General features: G+C 42.1%; 1 protein-coding gene across 33 annotated transcripts in view; it reads right to left on the bottom strand.

Moving 5' to 3' along the window:
- Window positions 1–3664: 3664 nt before the first annotated feature.
- The window catches only part of celf2 (cugbp, Elav-like family member 2), a 236708-nt gene continuing 215199 nt past the window's right edge, over window positions 3665–25173 (bottom strand). For 6 of the 33 annotated variants that reach the window (XM_025899580.1, XM_019346845.2, XM_019346854.2 and 3 more), the window contains 5 exons: window positions 21538–21672; window positions 18184–18312; window positions 15436–15633; window positions 12704–12847; window positions 3665–10695 (listed from right to left, as the gene is read on the bottom strand). In XM_025899580.1, coding sequence (XP_025755365.1) covers window positions 10568–10695; window positions 12704–12847; window positions 15436–15633; window positions 18184–18312; window positions 21538–21672 — 734 coding nt within the window. In that variant the 3' untranslated portion in view covers window positions 3665–10567. The remainder of the gene's footprint in view (window positions 10696–12703; window positions 12848–15435; window positions 15634–18183; window positions 18313–21537; window positions 21673–25173) is intronic. The other 27 variants (XM_013273091.3, XM_019346855.2, XM_005475849.4 and 24 more) reach the window with 15 other exon arrangements.

The raw sequence follows: 25173 nt of genomic DNA, 5'->3' as shown, positions 1-25173 counted from the left end.
CTCTCTCTATGACCCGACCAATTTCCTGCTCTCTCTCTCCCCTGCTTCTCAGTGGCGACGGCGAGCACAGAGCATCCCATCTCGCTCCTCGCAGGAAGGAAGTCTCTGCGTTTCCACTGGGAATGTGACGGATTGAGAGTGTGTGCGCCTGTGTGTCAGCCCCCTTGGCATGTCTCGCTTCTTGTCAGAGACTGAATAATACACAAGCTGTGTGATTCGGTGGTAACAAATGGGCTGATTATCAGCTGCACAATGCTTTAATGTAGTATATTCCACTCGTATCATTCAAAATATGACCTGAATTTACTTGCAGTGGCTTGGTCACACTCCAAAACCATCACCGGTGTTCCAACATTGCATTTAGCGTGACTCCTCTATTTTCATTCGCAGTGTCTTTGTGTTTGGTGTATTGATCCAGTATCACTGCTGTCTACTCGCTATTAATAGTCTGGTATTGATTGTGGGATTTATTCATGTGTTATTCATTCAATGTGGCTGAGAGGCTTTGTGATGGGTGTGTTTTAGAGGACACCTTTGTGGTGTCTCTTAAGGTCACCTGGATACAACTGTAGCAAAATGATGGCTTTTAGTTAAATAACAGTGCCTGTTATCACTGGAACTCTTTGTTTCCTTTCTCCACTGCACATTTAGCTTTGTAATATATTGTTCATTGGAGTGTTTGCAAATTTTTTTGAAATAAAACTGTGTTGTTGCACCGCTAAAATGCTGTTCAAAGTACTTTTTAAATTTGAGAAGAAAGGAAAGTGCTGAATTCTTGAAATCTTCCAGTGTTAAAAATACTCAAAAGGAAACAAAGTAGAAAAGTTGAAATTCGAACATCCACTCATCAAATCTGTTTGACTTGATTACTGTGTTTGACTGAACTCTTACCTTGAATCTGGGAGCATGTTGGGTGACAGCTGATGTGGTGGTCACCTTTCACACATGAGGCACGCAAATCCTTTAAAATGTTCTGCATGTGTTTCTGAGCATTGCTTCAATTTTGATGGTTTGAAGGCTTAAACATTCCCATCTTGGCTTCTTTCATGTTTTAAAAATGATTCTATAGAAATAGGATAAAACCCAACAAGCAAAAACTAAATAGAAAAACATCTAAGTAAAAAAAAACAACCGAAAAACTCAGAGCTGCAGATATTTTGTTGAATTCCAGGCCACACATTGAGAATAACAGAGGTGCAATATTATCTATCCAAGGGTAGGATCCACAGGCTGAGGGTAGTTTATTGTATGCCTTGCCTGAACCTCACAATCAATATTTAATAACAGACTAGGTGGACTGGTGCAGTGATGAAAAGGATAAGACGCCATAATGTGCCAGAGAGCACATAATATACAGCTACGTGAATATTTGTGATATGTAGTTCTAAAAAAGAAGAAATTTGAGCTTTGTTTGTCGCAGCTTTGGTTTAAAGAGCTACTGATGTGAGGGGATCTGCAGTTTGTCTGAGTTATTAGACCCATTTTAAAAATATGCATTTACGTGTTTAAAAGGAGCGAGTGTTTTCCAGATCTTCCCATTTCTGAAGACTTGAGTTATTGCCATTCCTCTGAGGTAACCTTTGATGATCGAAGCAAAAGTACCACTTTTGTTGTTGCAATTCAAGCACAAGTCAAAAACCCCTGATTGATATCTGTGAGTGAAAGGTGAAAACTTTGACCTTTGACTTCTCTTTCCTCTCTACTGGGGATGCAGTTGTGACGGTGAGACAGTACGGGAGTGGATTGGACAAAGAGTGGACATACAGTGGACAGGCCTCGCCCAGGACAGCGGACAGCACAGGAAGGAGGACTAGGTAGGCCGATCCCTGATGAGGGAACGTTCACAGTTAGCCTTTCCCCGATCAGAGCTAACTTTCTTACTCAAGGCCAATTCAGGGTTTATCTCAAAAGTTGGGAAAAATATCAAACGTCACAGTCCTCAGTGGGACTAAAGTTAGTAAAAGATGGCTTCTGAATGGAAAGAATTTAGCAATATACAATATAATTCAACATTTAGGGAAATGCACTCATCTGCTTTCTTGGCATGAACTAAATTAGGTGATATTAGGACAAAAGAGGCTATAGCTAGCAGCTAAGTTAGCTTAAGGAATGGTAACAGCTGCGCCTATATGTGAAATAAAAGCCCCTCATCAATACTTATAAAACTCACTAACACACTTAATCTTTAATCTGTGCAAAAAGCAATGTGTAAAAGAACAAATGGCTATAAACAGGGAGCTATAAGCTAGCCAAGTGTAGGAACCTTCTTTCAGTTGCTGTTTAATGTTTATTGGAATAAAGACAGATTTCAGTTAAATCCTGTCTACACTGGAGGAGATAACAAATCCTCACTGACAATTCTGCTCACAAAAAACTCCCAACAGATGCAGTTTTTAACCTATAATCCAACCTATATTTGAAGCATTTTGACACTGTACAATTTCAACAAGCGCCTTAGCTAGCTTTCTAACGGCTAACTAAACAAAGACTAAAGTAATCATGTAAAATCTGAACCTAGCTAAAGGTGTTTTGTTGTGGTGCCAACTGTTTTACCCTACTTTGGCCATTTGCAACTGCAGGTATCGCCCACATGCTGGCCATTAGGTGGAACTCAAGTGTAAAGCAACTTTTGCGTTGGCTTCACTTTCATCTTTTATACTATCTATGACTCCAAATAGAAGGAAACCCTGACCACACATAATCCGAAGTCTTCTACAGTTATGGCAATAATTTGAAAGGAAGTAACACCACACCAATCCAAATCTACCATTGCAGCTAACTAGCTCACGTTAATGTTGCCATTATTCCTTCAGTTTGGTAACCAGTCTGTCCTCTACCACTGAGAAGTGTATAACAGGGTGATGGCCAAAGCTCACCTGGCATACAACATTCAATGACCTGAAGCAAATAAGCACCGACTGTCAAGATGTGAAAGGACTTGTTACCAGGTGCCAAGGTGGTGCTAACCACTAGGAACTTGTAGTCTTACTTGTGCACATAAAACACAGAGTAATACTATGTACTCAGTTTAAGAAAAACTTTTTATGGTTTCCACCTGACACTGGGAAAAGAAAACAACCTAAAGGTCACCAAGTCCCTGCAACTCCAAGGATCTAAAGATATATATTTCTCAAAGACTTAAAGGAGAGAAGGCCTAACCTTTCACCAAGAAAGTGCACGAGTGTATTTCCCCCCAAAATGTCAAACCATTCTTTTAAGCTAAGGGATTTCTAGACCCAACTAACAAGCTTTTAGTTGTTCCTGGTCAAATTTGGATTTGCAGGATCCCGCGTTGCCATTTTTTGGGTTGGGGAACACTTGTTGACTGTCGCGCGACGACTTGGGCTACACAGTAATATACATACAAACACCTCGATGTATATTTACTATGTTTCGTGAGAACAGCATAGTGAGTTGTCATTGCGGATGGAGTCAACTTTACTATGTGATAAGAACAAAACAATAACCAAAATAAATCAATGAATTAAACAAAATAAATAAACACGAACATGAGAGGGGAAAGGTAGAATGAGAGGGAGAAAGAGAGAGAGACTATGACGAAGAAGAGAAAGAGAGAGAAAACGAGCGAATGGCAGGGAGAGAGGTTGTGAAACAGTACAACATCAGACAGCCACTGGAACATAACAACACAGAGAGAGACAAGTATTAGGAAAAATGGTTTAATATAGGAGACAGAAGCAAAAAACTGCATCACACAAGAACATACGTTTACAAAAATAATTCTGACTGCTTCAGCTACACAGTTAGTTCACAGAGAAGGACAGAGAAACCGGAAAAATCTAAACAGCTAAAAGCAAAAATCTTCTAATTAGTTGATCTCTTTATTAAACTAATACATTAATCCACTGAAGGTGACTAAATATTTCTATTCCTTCTTTTTCTATAATTGTCTTATCGTGTAGACGGCACAATACAGAAGTCAAATGAAACTTACCGCTGTTGTATAGACAAACTTGCTAAGAACTATTTATAAAGCAAAAAATGAAAGATCTGACACTCACCTATGCTCTGTTTTTCGGACAAAAAGGGGAAAAAAAATTAGAAAGAAAGGTAGAAAGAAAGAACAACACTCAAGTGAGGAAAAAGAAGTGAAAGAAATAAAGCCAAAGATCTCCTAGAAAATCTTATATCAAAAGCCAACTTTCTCGATGCCAGCTAGAAATCATACTCGGGGACCAGTCAGGGTCAGGCCACACCACCAGGCCAGACAGCGTTTTTTTTTTTTTTCTAAGATTTTTTTTGTTGTATCCTTTAATCTCCAGTATAAAAAATTCCACTGGTACAAAATGCATAAGTACAATCAGTTGTAGAAATAGGAAAGCCTGCATTTTTTGTACTTTTTAAATCCCATCCAGTGACAGATTTTCGAAGAGTTGTCAAACAAACATACATCACGCTTACAGGATCCACTGAAATGCATTGACTTTGGCTTCTCTCGAGACAATAACTTTGAAAACTACTTGAAAACCTTTTTGAGAATTAAAAAGAAACAAATCAACAACAGCAAACAGCAACAACAACCCCCCAAAAAAGAAAAGAAAATTGGATAATCTCTACAGACAACAAGCTCTTTTTTTACGCCACAGGAAGAGAGAACACACAAAACATTTTTCCTCAAAAAACTTGACATAAGCCATAATGCAAAAAAACGACAAGTTCAATTTTTTTTTTCCTTTCAGATTTCATTGTTTGATAAATAGCACTTAAGATAATTAAGAAAGAAGGAGAACAGAGAAGTGAACAGTGACAAGATAGAAAGATTACAACGAGCATTGGCGATGACAGCCCCTGAGGCGAGCCGCTCGACAGAAACTCCGTTTCTACGGCCCTGTTGTGCTTCGACATGGACACAAAGACGAGATGCTTCACACTGAGACTGTGCGACGTGGGGCTTGTGTGCAAGTCGGTGAGATTTGGCAATTTGTCTTTGCTTTTTTTGGGACGCTCAGAATGTGGAAACGACAGCGCTGGAACGAGCTGAAAAAAGGCGCGACTACACGAAACCTGGTCCATCGACGCTGATCTGGGGACTGTCCGGCTTTCGTACAGGTAGCTATGGCTGTTTGTGGCACGCCTCGTGTGTGTGTGAGTGTGTGTGTACTGCATTTAGGAAAAAAAGAAGTCTGCTCACCTCCCTCCGTGAGATCGCATAAAGTTTGGCATCGCGTTTGGTCTCGGAGAGCGGATAATGAAAGCTGTATTGCCTTCATCTCGGCTCTGGCTGTTGTTTTCGCCTGCGCGCGGGACCCGTGGATGTGACCCTTCCTTTTCCAACCAACAAGCGCTTTATTTCCCCCGTCGCTATTCCAATAAGACGTCTCTCCACATAGCCCTGTTTCTAATAACCCCGGTTAGCCTGGGAGACAACAACCAGACGGAGAGGGGCATCCTTCAAACAGATGCCTCCATCTCTCTCGTTCTCTCTGAATCGCCTTCAACTGCTGCGAGGCGCCATTTCAGCCTTCCCGCTGTGGCCGATCGTACGAAATGGCGGAAGAGTGAAAACCCAGACGAGTGAGAGGTTAACGGCACACGAAAGTGAACCTAGACTTGGCACACATCACTGACTGACAACATCTCCTGTAATACTGGTACAACGCTCCCTGGTTAAGGCGACTGGTGAGCTTCTGTAGAAAATAATGCTGCCATCTTTAGTTTTTTTTTGTGTTTTTTAAAATTTTTTGTAGTTTTTTTGCAGACCGTAAACTAGGCTTTCAGGGAGGGGGGACGGGGGGCAGTTGAATAGACTGACAACACTGTGCCATGTAAACGGCTCGACTATGATGAATGTCAATAACACACTTTGGCATCTAAACATGATTTTGGCCCGTTTACACCACAAGACTCGCACATGGAGAAGTCTCATGACCGCTTATATAAAAAAGAAGAAGAGGAAACGTCAGAAGGATCAAGTTCGGCGACGGGGAAATCAAACGGGCTCAAAACTTGCTCCGGACCCGTCCCGCCTCACTCCTCTGACCAGCCGACGCCGGCGTGTGCTTTTTCCTCAAAAGATCGAGGCTCGTTTGCGAACGAACGAGTCTTGCCCTGTGCTTACATCATGAAAGCGAGCGCGCTCGTCTGAGGTGATACACAAAAAGTAATGATCCTCGCCGTCTGAGACAAACGGCGCCGACTCGGAGACGTTCTGAACTCAACAAAAGGGATAAGAGGGTTCTTGAGAAATAAGGCTTTGCGTATGACTCTCACCTCCATTTTTATTTTTTTATTTATCATTTTTGGGGGAGCTGAGGAGCGGGACGGAGCGCGGGAAAACAATCAAAACAATCCACGCTGAAGCTTGACGTCTGTGTTTGTGTGTAAGTCTGAGAGATACTAATAGAAAGAGATAGAACAGGAGTGCAAAGATTTGTGGTAAGGCTTTGATGAGTAAAACTGCTGTACAATGGCTAAAAATATCAGTGCGTGACTCGTGTGTGTGTGTGTGTGTTTTTAAAGTGTGTGTGTGTGTGTTTGTGCACGCTGGCGGGCGGTAGCGGTTGCTGTAGAGGCTTTCACACTCAGGGGCTCTCATGCACAATAACAAAGTAAACTGTGAGGTCTGCACGAGAGTGTGTGCGCGCATGTCCGTGTGTGTGTATGAATGCGTGTGCGTGTGTGTGTATAGATATATATATGACACATGGGCACTTTTTTTCTTTTTTTGTTTTTTTTGTTACATCTTTACAAAGAAAAAAGCAAACATGACATTTTCAGGCAACAAGACCACAGAATAGCAAGTTAACAAACTTTTTTTTTTAAATCTATATTTTTAAATATGAGGGATCCATACAAAACACTTATAATAAAATACCCATGTTATCAAATAATTTCACAAGAAATACACTGACGCGCTAGGCAGGAAGTACCTTTCAGAATTTGGCACTAAACTCCACTGATTTTGTCTTTTTTTCTTTATAAGACATTTTGCTGAACAACAAAAACACATCTAAATATTGTTTCCCACGAGAGAAATAAAATAATAATGACATTGATGCTTCACAAGCTGACATTTTATATATATATATATATATATAGATATATTTATATTTATATATATTTTTAGGAATTTCATATAGGTAATTAACCAACAGGAAATTTAGCAAATAGGGACTCCTTAAAAAAAAAAAGAAAATTATAATAAAAAACAAAGTAACTGTTATAGTAATATGAAAGGCTTTGTCTATTGTTCAAGTAAACTGATTTTTTTTTTTAGTCTTCTCTTGAAAAACATGAGACATTTAAGACCGTTAGACTTGTGATGAAACCACAACTAAACTCACGAGAAGCACCGACGTTAACGCGGGTTACAGGTATCGTAGTATTTTTTTTCCTCTATACATTTAAACAGTAGAAAATATAGGTCATTTCATCATGTGCATTTAAACCACGGATTGTCTATCTGTGAGTCAGTTCAGCAAAAGGTGACACAAGTAGGTAGCATTTCTCCCCCCCAAACAGGGCAAATGTCGTTTTTTTATTTTTACCTTTAAACTACTCTAGAAAAAAGTGGTTCTATATATAGACTTTGAATGAGAAACAGAGCCACTTAAAATGGCCTTATCAAAAAACTTTACACTGCCTGAAAAATGTAAAAACCATTAGAGAGCTCTGAGAGAGTCTAATATTGATCAGACAGTTTTTATTCAAAACTGTTTGGAAGTAGTCTTATTTCTCAGAGAAACTGACGCCGACTGCTTCTGGCCCGCGCTCTTGTGGCTTTTTTTGTGTGTGATTTTTGTGTGTTTTTTTCTCCTCTCCATCGGCACCAGAAGCAAGAAGATGCGCCAATTCCTGTTGTGAACTTTCAAGTTTACTTTAAATGAAGAAGGAAGGAAAAATAACTGACATAATAATAACAACAAAATAAAGAAGAAAAGAAGAAGAAACAAAAGAAAAACACACTGTATGGAAATCACTTTGCCACAGGTTGTTGTTTTTTCTCAAAAAGAAAAAAAAAGGAACATTTGTTTATCCATAAAAATCTCAGTCTTTTTTTTGTTGTTTTTCATACGAATGCAGCTTTTTTTATGTTGTTGTTGTTCACATTGATTCATTTTCTTACCCACACCTCCCTTATCGCCTCCCTCCCTCCCTGAAACCCTCCCGGAAAACAGATCCAAATGAGGTCACATGCAAAAGAACAAAAAAACCCCAAAAACAAAACAACAAAAAAACATAAAAAGACCAAAAAACAAACAAAAAAAAAAAGTCCAAAAAAAGCTAAAAGTTCAAAAAAGGTCAGTAGACGGCGGTGGCGGAGGAGGAGAACCAGGTTATGATCAGGTGAGCTCGGAAAAGACATCAGAAAAAACAATGACGGGGGGAGGAGGAGGAGGACGATGGCACTTTTTTTTTGGGGTGGGTATTTTTTGTTTGTTTGTTTTTGTTTAAAGTTTTGTGTTTTTTTCGACACCACGGAGACATGCTAGGCAAACGATGAGCTAACAGGCATGGAGATGGGTTGTTCTAAAAGGGGGAAAGAAAAAACGGGAGAGGAGAGAGTTACACACAGAGAGCCAGAGCACCACACCACTACAGCATTTCTTTTTTTATGTAAAAAAAAAATAAAATAAAATGAAATAAAAAAAATAAAGAAGAAACAACAACAACAACAAACAGCAAACAACAACAAACGAACAACAATGCAAAACAGCAGAACGGCAACACCACTCACTGATTTCATCGGCAAATATTTTAGCTTTAAATCCGTTTTTTCTTGGCTTTTTTAGTAATATAAAATGATATTGATGTTTCAAGTCTATATACTAACAAGCAACAACACACGTTCACTCATTCGTACGTACGCGCACACACAAAAAACAACAAGAAGTAAACAAAGGAGCACCCAAAGCGCTATCCATCAGATCCCGGATGGATGTTCATTTGGGAGAATTTTTTTTTAAGACGGGGAACGGGTGGGGAGGTTCTTTTAACTCGTTCCTTTCTGCTTTCAGATCTTTGTAAAAGTCGGCAGGTAAAGGAGGGGCTACGAACAAACAAAAAAACACTCAAAACAAACAAAGAAATTATTAAATTAAAAAAAAAAAAAACGCAAGGAAAAAGGTTGAAATTCGACAAGTGAAAGAAGTAGTCCCACTATGGATGGAGAGAGGGAGAGAGTGGTAATAAGAGAGAGAGGTGGATGGATAGATGGGTGGGTGAACAGCACAAGAGAAGAGTGTGGTGGTGGTGCTGGTGGGAGGGGCTTCGAATGGCAGCGAAATGTTTTGGTGACTGTGGTTTTCTGCACTAAAAAAAACACCAAAAAAACACCAGAGAACCCAATTCCACGAGACTTCTCCACAAGGGTCTACTTTATAATGATGCTGTATACTTTATAGGAGTCCAATAACTTAACGATAGGCAATAAATAAAATCCTTTTTTTTCTTTTAAATCTGAGGCAGTAAAAATGCTGTATAAAAATAGAACTGCTTTTTTTACAAATAAAATTTACAGGCCTGTGGCTTTCTGTACTTTGAATTATTTTTTTTTTTAATCTTTCAAACAAACATCAAGTATTTTCAGTTTACCCCCTTAACCCATAAACTCTTTTATTATTATTAGTAGTAATAGTATTATTATAGCCTTCATCAAATTCTGGATGTTATTTTGAAAATGCTCTACATGCTGTAATATCCCTTTCACAACAAAGACCAATGTGATCTGACCCAGAAATGTATTTACTAATTATTCATTTTTACCTTTGAGAAATAAAAAAATTCTTATTTTTTTTAAATTTTCACATAAATAAAAGCTGGAATATGCGTGTTTGTTTTCCTTCCTGCGGTGGTAGACTGTAACTGTACGGCAGGTTGATGTTACCACTGACTATACTGTAAAATAGGCCACTAAAAGTTTTGCAGCCTTTGCTCCCGGGTTGCCAGCAGGCGTAGAGGGGTTTTTGGAGAAGCAGCGGCGGCCTGCAACCAACACCGCGGAGGTCAAAGGTCGAATGTGCATATCGGCGTGCGCGTCATAAAATTTAAAAAAAAAAAAGTAATAATGAACCATTCACCAGGCCTCAGGTTCATAATGAGAGAGAGGAAATAAAAAAAATCTTCATGGCTCCTTTGTCTTTACGTCTGTCCTGAAAAAAGTATAAATAATCACCGAGAAAAGTTTTAAATAACTGCGAAGCAAAAAATCGGAAAAAAAAAGCTACTTTCTTCCATTATTATTAAAAAAAAAGAAAAAATTGCACAAAGTAATGGTGGTAATGGAAGCGTTCATGTGTGTCAAAAAAAAACTAATAAATAATAATACTTGAACACAAGAGTCTCCAAAAAAGCAAGAAAAAAAAAGAAGGAAAAAAAAAAGAAAGAAAACAAGGCGTGTGTCTCCCTCAGGGTGGTTGTAGGTCGTCTCCCCCTCCCTCCCACATCCCCTCCCTTGAACCCTCACCCCCGAGTCCCTGTGTAGAGAGGTCGTGGCTCGGTTTGCTGTTTTTTTTTTTTTCATTTTCATCATTTTTGTTTTTTTTTCTGTGGGGGGACTTACCCTAGCAGTGCTAACATGGGGAGCAGATAGACCCTAGTGCTAAGATCAGTACGGTTTGCTGTCGTTCTTGGAGCGCTTCAGCTGCACCTTCAGCCGCTTCATGCCAATCTGGAAGCCGTTCATGGCTTGGATGGCTGCCTGTGCCGACACTGGATTGTCGTAGCTGACGAAGCCTGCGGGGGGGCGCAAGAGAAAAGTGGACGGTTAGAGGAAAAGTCAGAAGAAGGTCAGTTGTGAAGAAACTGTATTAAAATAACAACAAGAAGGCTTTTAAAACATGACTGAGTCAGACTGACGGGTGTCAGGTAGCCTAACATTGGCCTACTTCATTCCCAACCACCCTGGCGTCTGGTCACCCCCAACCGACCAAGGCAGAAGGCCGCACCTACCCGAACCTGGTTGTGTGCTCGGTTTCTTCCTGTTAAAAGGGAGCTTTTCCTTCCCATTGTCACCAACTCTTTGTTTAAAAGTAGTCATCTGATTGTTGGGGTTTCAACCTAATGTTGTAGGGTCTTTTCCTTACAGTGTTGTTGTGATCTTACCTACATAAATCCTACATCGCCTTGTTCTCAAGTTATCACATTCGATTTTCAGAAAACTTGCTCTGACCTTGGGATCGATGTCACTGATTTGAACTCGTGTGAGATATTTACGAGATGCATCTATGGTATCAATTTAAAGCTGTTGTCGCCTTGTTCTCGAGTTCTTGCATGACAAAAATACTACACAAGGCATCCTTACCTTGTTTCTGGGTCTTTGATACGTTTAACAACACTCTTGCTACACAATAAAACAAGATTAAACTGTAATGACGGCCTAAGGGATGTTGGTTTGTTGCATCAACTAAATAATAAAAGACTACAGCAAAAAAAAAAAAGATTGTAGGTAGCATGAAAGCATAGATTTACTTTGACAAAGGCCACTTTTGATTAAAAAGTAAAATTAAAGGTTTTGGAGCAGAATTTGGGGTTATACTGAGATTTATTTTTCTATCTTCTCCCCAAAAAGTCATTTTTGTTTACGCTAACGCTTCCCTTCCCCCTGTAATATCTGCAACCTCTGAAGCTGACAGTAAACTCCTCGTCTCGCTTGTCTCACATCCATCCCCGCAATCCATTTTCTGACAAGTACCAGACGCTAGTTTTTTCCTGGATCCATGCTTGATTTAGTTCTGTTTTCCTTAGTTGCTGCTTGTGGATTGGATATGTGTAATATTTAGGTTTTGATTTCCATACAAATGCAAATCTACACGGTATTTGCCCTGGATTTACTCTAGTACTTTAAAAGAAAAAACATACCAGTAAGGAAAACATGTAAATCCAGATGGAAAGGAGCCACTGAAATCTGTTCTTGGTAATAGCTCAGACATGTTCTGGAAACTGGCCATCGGAGGACGACTTCCCAGTGGAAAACTTGATCATTTTCGGCTTTATGAGCCGATTATGAGAGCCGGAAATCATCACTATTTTTAGCAGAACTGTCTCCTGCCACATTTGTGTCATGTGGGAAGGATAGTGGAGTTGGGTAAAACTTTATAAATTGTCTATTTTTGATAAGCATGAGGCTTCCTAATTGTTTGCTCTTTCAGGTACGTTGCTCAGCCAGATCAGATCTTAGAGCAATCATTGCTCTGTTTGTAATTATCGCTTAAATATTGAAGTTACAGCTATTTAAAGTCTAACAAAACATTAGATGTGAGATGAATACAACAGTCATGTTGTACACTGACAGACTGTACGTAAATGATGGATGTAGCCACCAACGTAGCCACAGACTGGCTCATTATACTTTGTTTTAAAGCCTTTAATTGGGCGTTTTATTCATTGCTTTATTTATGCTTACAAACTAAGATGTGACCCAATTCCAAGGTAGCCTTGCTCTGTGGCTTATTGTTTTTCTTTCTGGCCTTTTTTTTTTTTTTTTTTACCATAAATGGGACCATCATTTAGAAAATGAGCATCATGTTGTATTAAGTAAGAAATCTGTACCTTCTGATATCAGAAGAAATAAAGATAAGGCACTTTGATACTACATCCATCTTTTATGCACAGCCAGAACTTGCCGTCCTTCAGATTTGAGCACTGTTCCCTTCAACGACAACCCAGCCCCTGATTTATGACACAATCAAGAAAAAGAAATAATCTCAGGCATTTGTGTGCGTTTTGGTTTTTGCTGCCATACCGAAGCACTTGCTAAGGTTTGTCTGTTTGTCGATGAAGACTTTGGCAGAGACCACATTTCCGAAAGGCATGAACATCTGCAGTATGTCCTGGTCTCCAAACTCCTGGGGCAGGTGGTAGATGAACAGGTTGGCACCTTCAGGACCTGAGGTGGAGGAGGGGTGGGGGATATGCAGAGCAGATATGAGGTCAGTATAGTTTTTCCATTTAAGCAAACCTGCAGCAGAGGGAGCGCTGCATTGTGGCTGTCGTCATAGGAACTCGGCACAAGCACGCCGCTTCCCACAATATCCCATGACCTTGGGTTTGTTATTGAATTTAAACAGCATTCTGCAATTGTATTAAAAATCCAACAAAGATGAAAGCTTTTGGTTTTCAGCTAATAATTATATTTTGGTTCGCTGCAAACAAAAGTAGTTCCCTATTCTTTTGCTTTTGATTTATTCATTCTCTCAGCCGCATGTAGTCTCTCTTAAGAGGGGTCATAGGGTGCCCTCCTACCCAGCCTCTATCACACATTCTAATAATTCTAATAGGTCAGATCTCTCAGAATCATTTAATATGCTCTCCACAGCTAAATGAAGCAGCGAGGGAGCCCAGTGTTTGGCACATCTTTGTTCTCCCTGAAGGGTTTTGAACTCCTGGATGGACTGTCAAAGAAAGACAGCTTCTTTACAAATTTATCTTCGCTGCAAGCCGAGATGAGAAGTGCACAAACAAACAGTATGTGGCTCTATTTGTTTTACTAGACATTTCATCATCTGGTTTGTATTCAGCGCTGTCGTCTAAAGCTTTTGGGTAAATTTAACTTCTGCTGCCAGGTTCTGTACGTAGGCGGCACTTTGCAGCAGCGCTGATGTGCAGACTGACCAGTTTTCACATTTTCTCTCTCAGACGCTGTAATAAAAGTATTGATCAGAATCCAAGAGAGGTCTGATTAAACACTACTTTTTTTTGCTACTAAAAGAATGTGAAATGAGTTATTATAAGTGAAATAAAGGACATAAAAATAGCTTTGGTCCAGTTGTAAAACAAGGAATTTGGTTTTAAGAAATGAGGATGAACTTTTTTATCAACTGAAACGATGTTGCCCGCGTTAGGACAACTTTTGACTATTTCACAATGATGAGTTTCAAACCTCAGAATATACACTATGTTGCCAAAGGTATTCAGTCACCCATCCAAATGACTGAATTCAGGTGTTCCAATCCCCTCCCTGGCCACAGGTGTATAAAATCAAGCAACTAGGCGTGCAGACTGCTTCTACAAACACCTGTGAAAGAATAGGCTGCGCTCAGGAGCTCAGCATGGTACCGTGATAGGATGACACCTATGCAACAAGTCAAAAATAGTGGAAGTGATTGGTAATGACAGCAACTCAGCCATGAAGTGCTAGGCCATGTAAAATAGGTGCGTGCAATAGGTCGGCAGCCTTAACATGAAATTTCCCCTTGTGGGACTAATAAAGGTATATCAAATCAAATCAAATCAAATAACAGAGTGGGGTCAGCAGATGATGAGGCAGGCGGTGCACAGAGGTCGCCAACTTTCTGCAGAGTCAGTCGCTACAGACCTCCAAACTTCATGTGGTCTTCAGATCAGCTCAAGAACGGTGCTTACAGAGCTTCATTGAATGGGTTTCCAAGGCTGAGCAGCTGCATCCAAACCTGAGATCACCAAGTGGTCTAAAGCACACCACAACTGTATTGTAGAGTAGTGTTCTCTGGAGCAATGAATCACGCCTCTCTGTCTAACAATATGATGGATGACTCTAAGTTTGGCGGTTACCAGGGGAACGGTACTTGTCTGGGGGGCGATTATGGTGTGGGGTTGTTTTTAAGGAGTTGAGCTCAGCCTCTCAGTTCCAGTGAAAGGAACTCTTAATGCTTTAGCATACCAAGATATTTCGGGACAATTTCATGCTCCCATCTTTGTATGAACAGTTTGGGTTGACCAACATGACTTCGCACCAGTGCACAAAAGCGAGGTCTACGAATACATGGATGAGCAAGGAGGTGTGGAAGAACTTGACTGCCTTGCACAAAGTCCTGACCTCAACCCAACAGAATGCCTTTGGTATGAATTGGAGTGGAGACTGTGAGCCAGGCCTTCTCGTCCAACATCAGTATCTGACCTCACAAATGTGCTGACCATTGAAGAATGGTCAGAAATTCCCACAAACATTCAAAAACATTTTGGAAAGCCTTCCCAGAAAAGCTGGAGCTGAGAATGGGATGCAAAGGCAGACAAGCACATACGTTTGGCAACATAGTCTATCAAGAAAGTCGTGGTTTGACGACGATGAGAATAGTTTCCAGATTTTTCCACTAACATTTGATGCAAACCCTGTCACTTTGTTCTATCAGCAGGCGTGAACTATGACAGAAACCTCTCAGCTCAGAAAAGAGCTTCAAGGGTTACGACTAGTAGACATTCAAGGGGTAAAGAGTTAAAAGGCATCCTGTCTTTAAGGCCAGTTTTTTATGTTTTTAGCACAGATTTTTATTACTTGATAAAAACTAACATTTTATCAAGACATTACGCCACAACACTATAACTTTATAGAGTCTACTCTTGGTTTCAGCGCTTAGTTTAAATGCCTGTTTGCGTTTCTGAAGAGCAAATCCTGGAGGAGACACATGTTTAGTGGAAAAAAGTTGCTGTTGTAAACACTCAAATCTAACTCCCACTGAGCAGCACTGATGTGCAGACATACAGCCTCAGGCTACTGACCCTCTTTCTGGCTGCCGGCAGCCCCTTGCTGCTGCAGCAGGGACTGGCTGTAGAGGGTGGGCAGCGCTGCGGCGGCGTACTGCTGGATCCCTGAGTAAGCCTGCGTCAGCGCGTCCATGGTGCCTGCCGTCCCGTTGGTGAGCCCTGCGCCGCCCAGGCCTCCGTTTAGAGCCGCCATACCTGAGAGCATTTGAGCAACTTTACATAAAACCCAACAATAAAGAAAGAAGAGTGCACTTACTCATTAGCGCTCCCACTGAAGGTTGTGTTTTTTAACCACACATACACACACACTAACACACACACAAGAACGTACGTGACACGAGACACACAACACACAAACACCGACAGCTACGCCGGACTGTACCGTAAACTGCACTCACATCGACACACACACACACACACACCAACAAACAAACAGGACCAACCGTGTGACGAGAAAACACAAAGGACGAACACATACAAGCACAGGACACACACACAGGATTCATTTAAACACAGTAAAGTATGAAGGAAGCTGATGACAGCCAGAGCTGCACGGGTATCTCGGAGTAAAAAGCATGCAGCGCTGCATGCGCACACACAGAAACACACTCGGAGACCACAGCAGCGTCGACGGAACAACAAAAATAAATAAATAAAATAAAAAGAGGATGAAGAATTATCTTTCGCTTCATTCAAAGTGGCGTTGTTAAACAAATACTGGGGTGCGATCATGTGTGCTTTTCCTGCCTGTGACGGCTCTCTTTAGGGGTGAAGACAGGCGCGCGGCGCGTAAAGGGTAGGCGGGGAGGGGAGGGGAGTGTGGCGATTTTAAAAAGTGAAGGAACACAGCAGTAACACTCATTAGCTGCATGTAACGGCTTAATATCACAACGGAGGGCAACTTGTCAGAGGGGGTCTGACACTGGCTCGGCGTCCTGTCGCCTCGCCGTCAGACACAGTGAAATAAATTATCACCGCGGCGCTCTGGATTATAGGTCACTCATTTATTCAGGAATAATTGCACCAGTGACCTTTGCAATTCAATTAAGGCCTAGATGTGTTTAAATGAGGGCGGTTGTTGGTGGTGGGTGGGTGAGTGGGAGGAAGGATGCGCAGGGGGTGCTAAGAGGAGAGAAGGGTTAGTGAGGACAAAATGGGATGCAAAATGAAAGCAACCCATTCGGCTCAGAAGGACGAGCACGTGTGTGTGTGTGTGTGTATGTGTGTTTAGACATGTTCTGTGTTTTTGTACCTGCGTGCGCTCGAGTAGACGCGTATATGATTTACACAGCGGATACAGCTAGTCGAACCGAAGAGCGGTAAAGGTCAGGGGAGAATAATGTGGTGGATGAGGCTGGTTGTACAGGATCTCTGCTGTCATAACAGCTCTGATTAAGATCCCAGCCCCGTCTCCCCAGAGGTCAAAGGCAGGACGCGCACCACACGGCTCGGCAGATGCCAGAACGCCACACAGGGCGGCCGTGTGGTCGATACGATCCACATGTGGAAAGAAACGTGTGCGTGACTCGCTTAAACTTAAAATGGATTAATGAACCACCCAGCTGTGTTAATGCTTTGACAGCAAATTAAACTTTTGTCTAATTTTTTTTTACTTTGACGAAAGTAAAAAAAAAAAAAAAGAGTCCTATTTAGCTTTTATTATTGGAACAAAAACAGCCTTTTTGGGCCCTCTTGTGCAACAAAATGATCAAATATTGTATTTCCTAGCATGACAACGGCCTGAAAAAAATTGCGGTTTCTCTTTTTGACATTTAAATGATCAAATTTGAGTTTGTTTTCTGTTCAAATCTAACACAACACAGCTACCTTTTATATTTTTGGCATGAAATTAAAAAGATTTGTATTTACCAGGCAGGAAAATTGATAGAATTGCATTGTGAGGGCACAATTACAACATTTACATAACGGTAAATGTGAAATTGGCAGCTAACCAAAGGAAAAATTAAAATTTTGGCCTTTAGCCACCCGTGCAACTTGTCCAAACCGCTTTGCGGAAACAACAGAAAACACAACAGTGACACAACAAGTCCGACACGATGTGAAACGACGACACAGCGACAGCCTTTGTTAGGCAACGAGCAGCACGCCAACTACGCCACACCGGCACTCTTACAGCAAGCACAACCCGGGACACAACCAGGAAGCGGATGAAGAGATGAGTGGAGGAATGGATGAAATATGTGTTGCCAGATGATTTTATGGGGTAGCTGTCTTTAAAAGAGGAACAACCATTTATTTTTTAAGTCAAACTGAGACACAGAGAGACGACGGGAGGAACCAAACTGGGAATTTTAGCAAAAGCGGGAGTACCGAAGCATCACGTAGTCTTTTTTCTGTTTCAGAAGAAAGCCAAGTGATGTACGGTGATAGTCAGTTTCAACATTTCAGATATTTGTATACTTAGGAATAGCTGTTCACATTAGAGTTGGACAAACGTATGGATTTTTGATATACTCATTCTTCGTTCGGTGAGATTAAATATTGATTTTGTTTGGCATGCATTTTCCTCCTTCTACTACCAAATCTGCACATTCTTGGTTCCAACAGATTTAAATGCAGAGTTTGTTTAACGTACAAGTGAATCATTCAAAGTCGTCAGAAACCCCATTTGAGTCAACCCCCCCGACAGCTGCGGCTACGTCTCTCTGCACTGACTCACAGGCTTTGCGGTAGTGATGTCGCCGTTGGTTGTGTATGATCAGAGGTGGAGGTGGAGTGGCTGATGGCAGGGTGAATACTCACTGTTAACGCTACCTGCTAGTGCATTAATGTTGTTCAGGCCCACAGTTGCTCCTGCCAGGCCCTGCAGGGTGCCCAGAGAGGTCAGAGAGTTCATGGCGCCGGCGTTGGAGCTGGCTGTGGTGCCCGCTGCTGGGGGAAGAGGAGGAGGAGGAGGAGGAGGATGAACAGAGCAAAAATAAAAAAAAAGGAGGGATAAGGACAGAGGTGAAGAGGGAGAGTAGGAGACAAAAGAAGTGGACATGTTACATAAACATAGAGAAAACAAAGCAACAAGGTTCCTTGTGTAGAGGTGCAGGCCTTTGCACAGCTTGACCTTCATTTAAAGCAAACAGTAAGTGCTCCATTGTAGCAAATTAGCATCAGCTTTTGGTGCGTTTATCACAGACAGTGATGACAAGGAATTTGAAAAGAGATGTGCTACACAGACCAAAGGGAGCTGGGCTCAGATTACTTCCTGTAAGTTCATCTCTTTAATGGCTGCACGCTTCAGTTTCTTGAAACTTGGTGGCATCTGAATCACAATAATCGGTCATTATTGAGCCTAAACATTTACTACTTCTAGACATGAACTACATAGAGTAAAAGGTCAAAAAAACCCAAAAACAGGCACTGGTTTGGCATCAAAAGACTAAAAATGCTGTCCAGTTCAGGCTTTGTCTCTCCCAAAAAACGTGAAACGGACAAGCATGCAGAAGTTGCATTATCAGCAGGTAATGTGTATGTGTGAGTGAGCGATGAGCCAGACTTCTAAAACAAAGCTTTACTTTGAAACCCACTTGAGAGGAAAACGGTTTGCCCCACAATGTGCAACCTGGGGCTGAAGAAGCTGCTGAAATTCTTTAGTCTAACTAAAAAACTATAATAACCTAAAACTAACATTTGGAAATTGGACTTTCCAGGACAGAATGCTTGTTGGACATGTCAGTCTCCTCGTGCTGTAGTGTCTGCTGAAGGGCTCAGTTTCTTGCTTTGACAGCATATTAAAACTTGGCTTCAGCTCCTTGATAGTGCGTTCTGCTACACTGCAGCTTCTTGCTAGCAGTAGAAACTGACAAGGAGGCACCTTCATGTAATGCAAATCAGTGATGAGGAAGGAGCTGTGGCTTGATTGTCCTTCGTTTTTTTTTCTTCTGTTTTTTAGAGGAATTAATATGACTAACTTATTCATGCAAATGCAGGTTTGCAGATGTTTCTGTGCATATATTTTTTTCTCAATTCGAGACCGAGACTCCTTTCTTCAACGGGCAAAGAGAAAAAAGCTTTGTGAGCTCGCGGCGACGATGAATGCCGAGAGGCTGATGGAGAAATCACTTCACAATTTGTTTATCTCTCGAGTTCAGCCGGTGTGAATGGAGAAAAGGGAGCATCTCTCTGACAAGAAGCACCACGGTTCAAGGCAGAAAAGATCTTAATAAAACCAATTCTCCTCATAGTTGCACCATTCCTTTATGAGTGTTTGATCTGATGCTATACTGATGCTTAAACATGCTACAAGTGGCACCTTTAATTAACCTTTACCAAACAAGCAGTGGCACCTTGACCTTAAATATAATAATCTATAGAAGTGTATGGAAATGATAACAGAATTCTGCATGGTATGTTGTGCACCAAAGCAAGTATACTGCAGGATTGCTGCAGTTGAGGTAATGCTGTAAGAGCATTACATAAACATAAGGACAATCCAAAGAAGCACAGATATGCACAGAATGCATATAACAGTCAAACCTCAGAAATGTGGAGTATAATTAAATGACTTTTCCCTGGTTTTATTTTAAATCAGCTGAAACACACAAAAACAGCCAACGGGTGATGGATGAATAGAACACAGTTGGACGCAAACTCACGCACACATACACCTGAACACGCAGTGATGGCAAATGTGTGGACAAACTGGTGGACAGGTAGGATGGGGTGGGTAGGGAAATGTGGTGCACAAAGCCTTCGATCTCATTCTGCTTAAAACAAAAAAAAAATTTTTTTAAAAGTATTAATTTACCCTTGATTTCATGAAAGCGCTGCCAACAAAGCAGGACTGCGGCTGAACACGTTAAGAGATGTTGCGGTAAAAGGAAGCGTTATGTCAGCACACGGCCTGTCTCCATGCAGAACTGTCTATATTTATCAAAACTGGCGTGACGTTTTCAGTTTCATGCAGTATATGCCGCCACTCATTCACAAAGAGTGGCTCAGCCGGAGCGCATACTATTCAAGGTTGGACTGACATTCAGGGAGAGAAGAAGAAGAAGAAGAAGAAGGAGGGAGACACAGGCGGGAATAAAAGAGAGAAGGTGAAAAGTATGGCGAGAACGAGACGAGAACGGGCGTTCACGCCAAGCGCAGATCAGCTCGGTGAAGGCAGGAAGTGGGATGAAGAGGCGCAAGCGTTAAGGAGGGAGAAGACAGAGAGGGGGGTGAATGTGCGCGTATGGGAGGAGGGGGGTAGTTTTTCATATTCATGCTCTGTTGGGAGTGCGCACCAAAAGAGACAGCAAACCACGGCTGCTGGAGCGAGGCCGAGCCGACATGAGAGGGGAGGATGACGGAGCAGAAACAGGGAGCTTGTCAAAAGCGGGGCAGCAGGAATAGACGAGGGCAACGAGAAGGAACACAAGGAGAGGAGAGGAGAGGAGGAGGGGCAGCGCGAGTGAGAATGATGAGGCACTTTGGGAGGAAGAGGTAGGAGGGGGGAGTCTGAAGGTGATGATATTTAACCTTAGCCGGGTTCAGGAGGTTTTTAAAACCCGCAGCTATGAACACAGAAACAACACAAACAAACGCCGTCCGCTGGGAAAGAAAACCCGAATCTGCTGCTCTAAAAAGTTTCTACAATGTCTCCAGAGCTGGTGAGGTGAGGCATGAACAAAGAAATCAACCAAAAATAGGACGGAAGAAACACACACAGGTCTGAACCTGACGGGAACACTTAAGCACGAAAACGCACATACATGCGCACGCACCATGGACAGCGCATGTGTATCACAGGATGGCATGGCTGTCGGGCGACATGGTGAGGGAGGTGAGGCAGGCAGGCGGCGGATGAGTAACACAGCATGGTGTCTGTCTTGAAATGAAGGTGGACACACACACACACACACACACACACACACACACACACACACACACACACACATACACACACCATGGGAATGTGCCAGAAAGAAGGTCAACAACACTGACGGGGATCCAAACAATGAGGATGTTTCGGCAGTAATGGTGTCGGTGATGATGCGGCGGGGATCGTGGGACGACAACAGTGGCAATGGTAACGATGGAGAGCGGAGGACGCAGGCAGGCGTCGGGCCCTCCACCCTCCCCCGGCGCTGGACCCCCCAACCTGAGTGGCTGTGGCGTTACCTGGGCTGGCCAACGCTCCCAGGGAGGCGGCGTTGGAGGACAGGGGGTTTGCGGTGGAGGGGCTGGCTGAGTTTTGGGCCGCCGCCGCTGCCGCCGCTAAAGTGGCCAGGTTCTGCAACTGCAGAGCACTCATACCTGGAGAGAGGAGCCAGAGAGGGTGGTGTCAAACCTGGGGCTGAGGCGTGGCTGGGTCGCCTGGCTGGACCGGGACAGCGTACCAGAGGACAGCACTGAACACACGTTAGCTGCTGGGCGTCCGGAGGTGTACAGCAGTGGAGTGTGTGGATATCCTGCACATGTAAACCTTGAAATGCTCTTTATTTGAGGTCTTTGTGAAGAATCTGTAGCGTGTGCAGGCAAACACTACAGAAGCTGATTTTGCTAATAAGTCCCAAAAGTGTCTGAATCAGTAAAAAGCAGCTGTTGCAGTGTTTTAGGTTTGGCGCGTTTCTCTGAGGCAGAGCTGCTCCGGAGGAAGAAATCATCTCAGCGATTTAGTTAATGTTATATATTTTTTTATATTTAAGAAGCACTAAAGCTCAGCGGAGAGGGCTCAGACAATGCAGGAGGAAACTAACCTTCCTACACTGCTTATACGGGCTTTTTAGCCAATTATACCACTTTAGATTCAACAAGAGCTCCGAGTCTGCTCAGCTAACTCATGCTTCTATAAATAAATGTCTGCCTGCTCAACAAAGACCATCACATCTATATCATGGGGTAATGATGGGAGCTTTTATGATATTGTAGTTCAGAGGATGAAACCGAGTCTAAAGGGCACCACACATTGGAATTGGCCAATATCGGCCTTGTTGACTGATGTCAACCTATCCCTGTACCAGTTTGTTTGAGAGTTTGCAGGTATCAAGGTGCAGATTTGGAAAAAGCCCATAAAACTCTTACGTTTATGCAAAAAACAGAACACAAAACTATTTTTGCACCAGCAAATTGCCAAAATGCCATTTAAACTATGAAAATAGGCCCTTAATGTGAGAGTCAATGAATCTTTAAAAGCTAAAAGTTCCGTTTTTTAGTAAATTAGTAAACATGACACCGAATTGAGTTAAGGGCCAAAAAAAGACTAAACATATGGGTGTATTCATATCAGCTGGGCTCAGAGACTTCAAATATATAAATCTGGATGAAGTCCCATCATCCTCTTGAGACTGGAGCTCTTGTTGGGATCTATTTTTAATTTTTCCGAGCTATTTGGGATTAGGTGGACCATCGTCTTTCAAGTAATATTTAAAAAGTACAACCTTGCATGGGGACAGTGCGTTTATTGTACATTTTAAATTATCATTGTGTCACAAGGTACAAAACACTTCGAATTTATAGAAAAGCATAAATATAATGACCCCGTGTGAGGATGTGTGAGGGTCTCAGGAGGGTTAAGAAGTAGAAAACAAGAGGAGACACTTCGCTTATTATTCACTGTAACTAAGAGTGGGACCAGAATTAAGAAAATTATAATCATGTTTTATTAAATTTGACTTACGGCTCAGTCACACTAGACGGAAAAATGAGGACAGCAAACTCACTGCGGCTACGGAAAATCTGGGAATTTGGTGACCGACTTGTTGGCAGTTGTTGGAATCAACTGGTCGCCCGGATGTGCAACATCCTCACCGTCTGGGTGATCACAGGTCACCTGGTGGGAGGTAACTGGCCTCCAAATGATCATGGTCTGATTGAACTGACTGCATTCACTTTAAAGGTGTGGAAATAATTGCCATCTAATATAGCCGATCGTCAACATGTTGCAATCAATCTGAGTCAGTCTGTGCAACTTGCCTGCAAAATATATATATTTTTTGCAGTAGTGATCTCTTTGTAAGGTTGCGCAGTTAAATCACCATCCTCCAGCAACTACGTCACTATTTCGGAAACCATTTGTTTCACAACTCCAAGGTTCAGTAGTTAATGTGACTTTCTCTGAATGCAAGATTTGCAATTTTAATTGTCAACTCGACCCAATTCAAAGCAGACTGATACGTCTTGTTTCTGTTTTATCGCCGTCTTGATTCACCAAAGTCGCTTGGAGGATGGCACCTGGCTGCAAGTGGTGCCAAGGCTTGGTCCGCTTCTTTGAAGCCACCACTTTAGAGGCAATAAAACTTCATGTTCATGACATACTGTCCCAATAATTTTGGTCATGCAACCCCTGTTTTCCCTAATGTGACTGTGGCGTTAAAACTACTGATCGAGGCCATAAATTCCAGCGGAAAGTATTTACTGAGATCATAAATCAAATGAGAAGTAATTTTCCATTAGACTTTACTAGATGAGTCACCCCCTGCTGGCTATTACAAACAATGACTGTTTAGAGCACCTGGACATTATGCAGTCTACGGCCGGCCCCTATGTGATGCCAAATGATTGAAGCCTTCCCCTTTAAACTAAATATTAAAGCCCTCTCCCTTTCAGCAGTCACCCTCTATTTCAGGGACCCCTGAAGGCTGAACTCTCCTCATTGTTAATCGTCTTTCTGGCATTAAGCATACGGCCTGTACTTAAGCATAATTAATGGCTATGTGCCAACGCCTAAATGATGGCGAAGCAGAGGCTATAAAACACCGTCTGTGAGCACAACTCAACCTTTCACCTCACTCCACAAATACGTGTGTATGTGTGCGCGTGTGTGTGAGTACAAAACCTCCGAAAGCAAACAGTCATCAGAGCAGAAATTAAAGGTCTTACCACAGAGATGCTTCCTCTGCCTCGTGTTAAAAGGGTGGACACTGTCAATGTGAGGTGTATGCGTCGTATATACAGTTTGCGTGTATATACCGTACCATGAGATTACACGCACACACACACACTCTTGCACACGGATACAAATAAGACACACACGAACAAGACACCATGAAGAAAATCCATCTTGTTTGACACCGTGGTGAATGCTTAGAGGTTCAACAAAGATATCCTTCACCCAGACAGTCAAATTGAACACAGCCAATGACGACAGATATCGAGGTGCTGCAGCAGGAAGTGTGTGTAAACAAAGCTGAAGACACCAAGCGCGCGGGCGTGCGTCTGCACGCGTGTGAGTTTTTCCCACTCATCTGCACTTACTTACACCGAAGCCAAAACCAATCTCGTTTGCAAAGCGATTTTCTCCAATTTTCTGTCGTACATCACAACCCGAAATGGATTTCTACTTCTGCGCAAAGGTGGGGATAAAAACCGCCGCCGCTCTTTCTATCGCATCCCGTGAAACGCACGCTCCAGCCTAATTCAAACAGTGTTGTTTTTCCAGATAAGGCAGACAATGCGCCACATGAGCGAGGAGATATGTGGTTTCAGCGCTGCTGCTAGATCTCATTTCTGACTCCATGGAGCAGGTAACACAGAGGGAAGGCTGTTTACAAGAGCTCTCATTCATACCTCTTTATTATAATCGAAAGTATGTTTTTATTTTGCAGACCTTCTCCTTCTCTATGGGTGAGGCAGAGATCCACAAACACGCTCGAGTGTTTTTACAATGCTAATAAATGGTCATTGTAGAGAATCACTTCACTTTTACCTTCGCTGCGCTTTTTTCCCACCTTCGTTTGTTTCCTCTATTCCTTCCTTTCCACCTTTTTCTTTCCTCATCTTTCCATCATCATTGTCAGTTTCCTTTTTCTGTCCTTG

Source organism: Oreochromis niloticus, linkage group LG17 (assembly GCF_001858045.2).
Source record: "Oreochromis niloticus isolate F11D_XX linkage group LG17, O_niloticus_UMD_NMBU, whole genome shotgun sequence".
Lineage (NCBI taxonomy): Eukaryota > Metazoa > Chordata > Actinopteri > Cichliformes > Cichlidae > Oreochromis > Oreochromis niloticus.
Note: the sequence above shows the minus strand (reverse complement) of the source record. Positions and strands in the feature narration are given on the sequence as shown.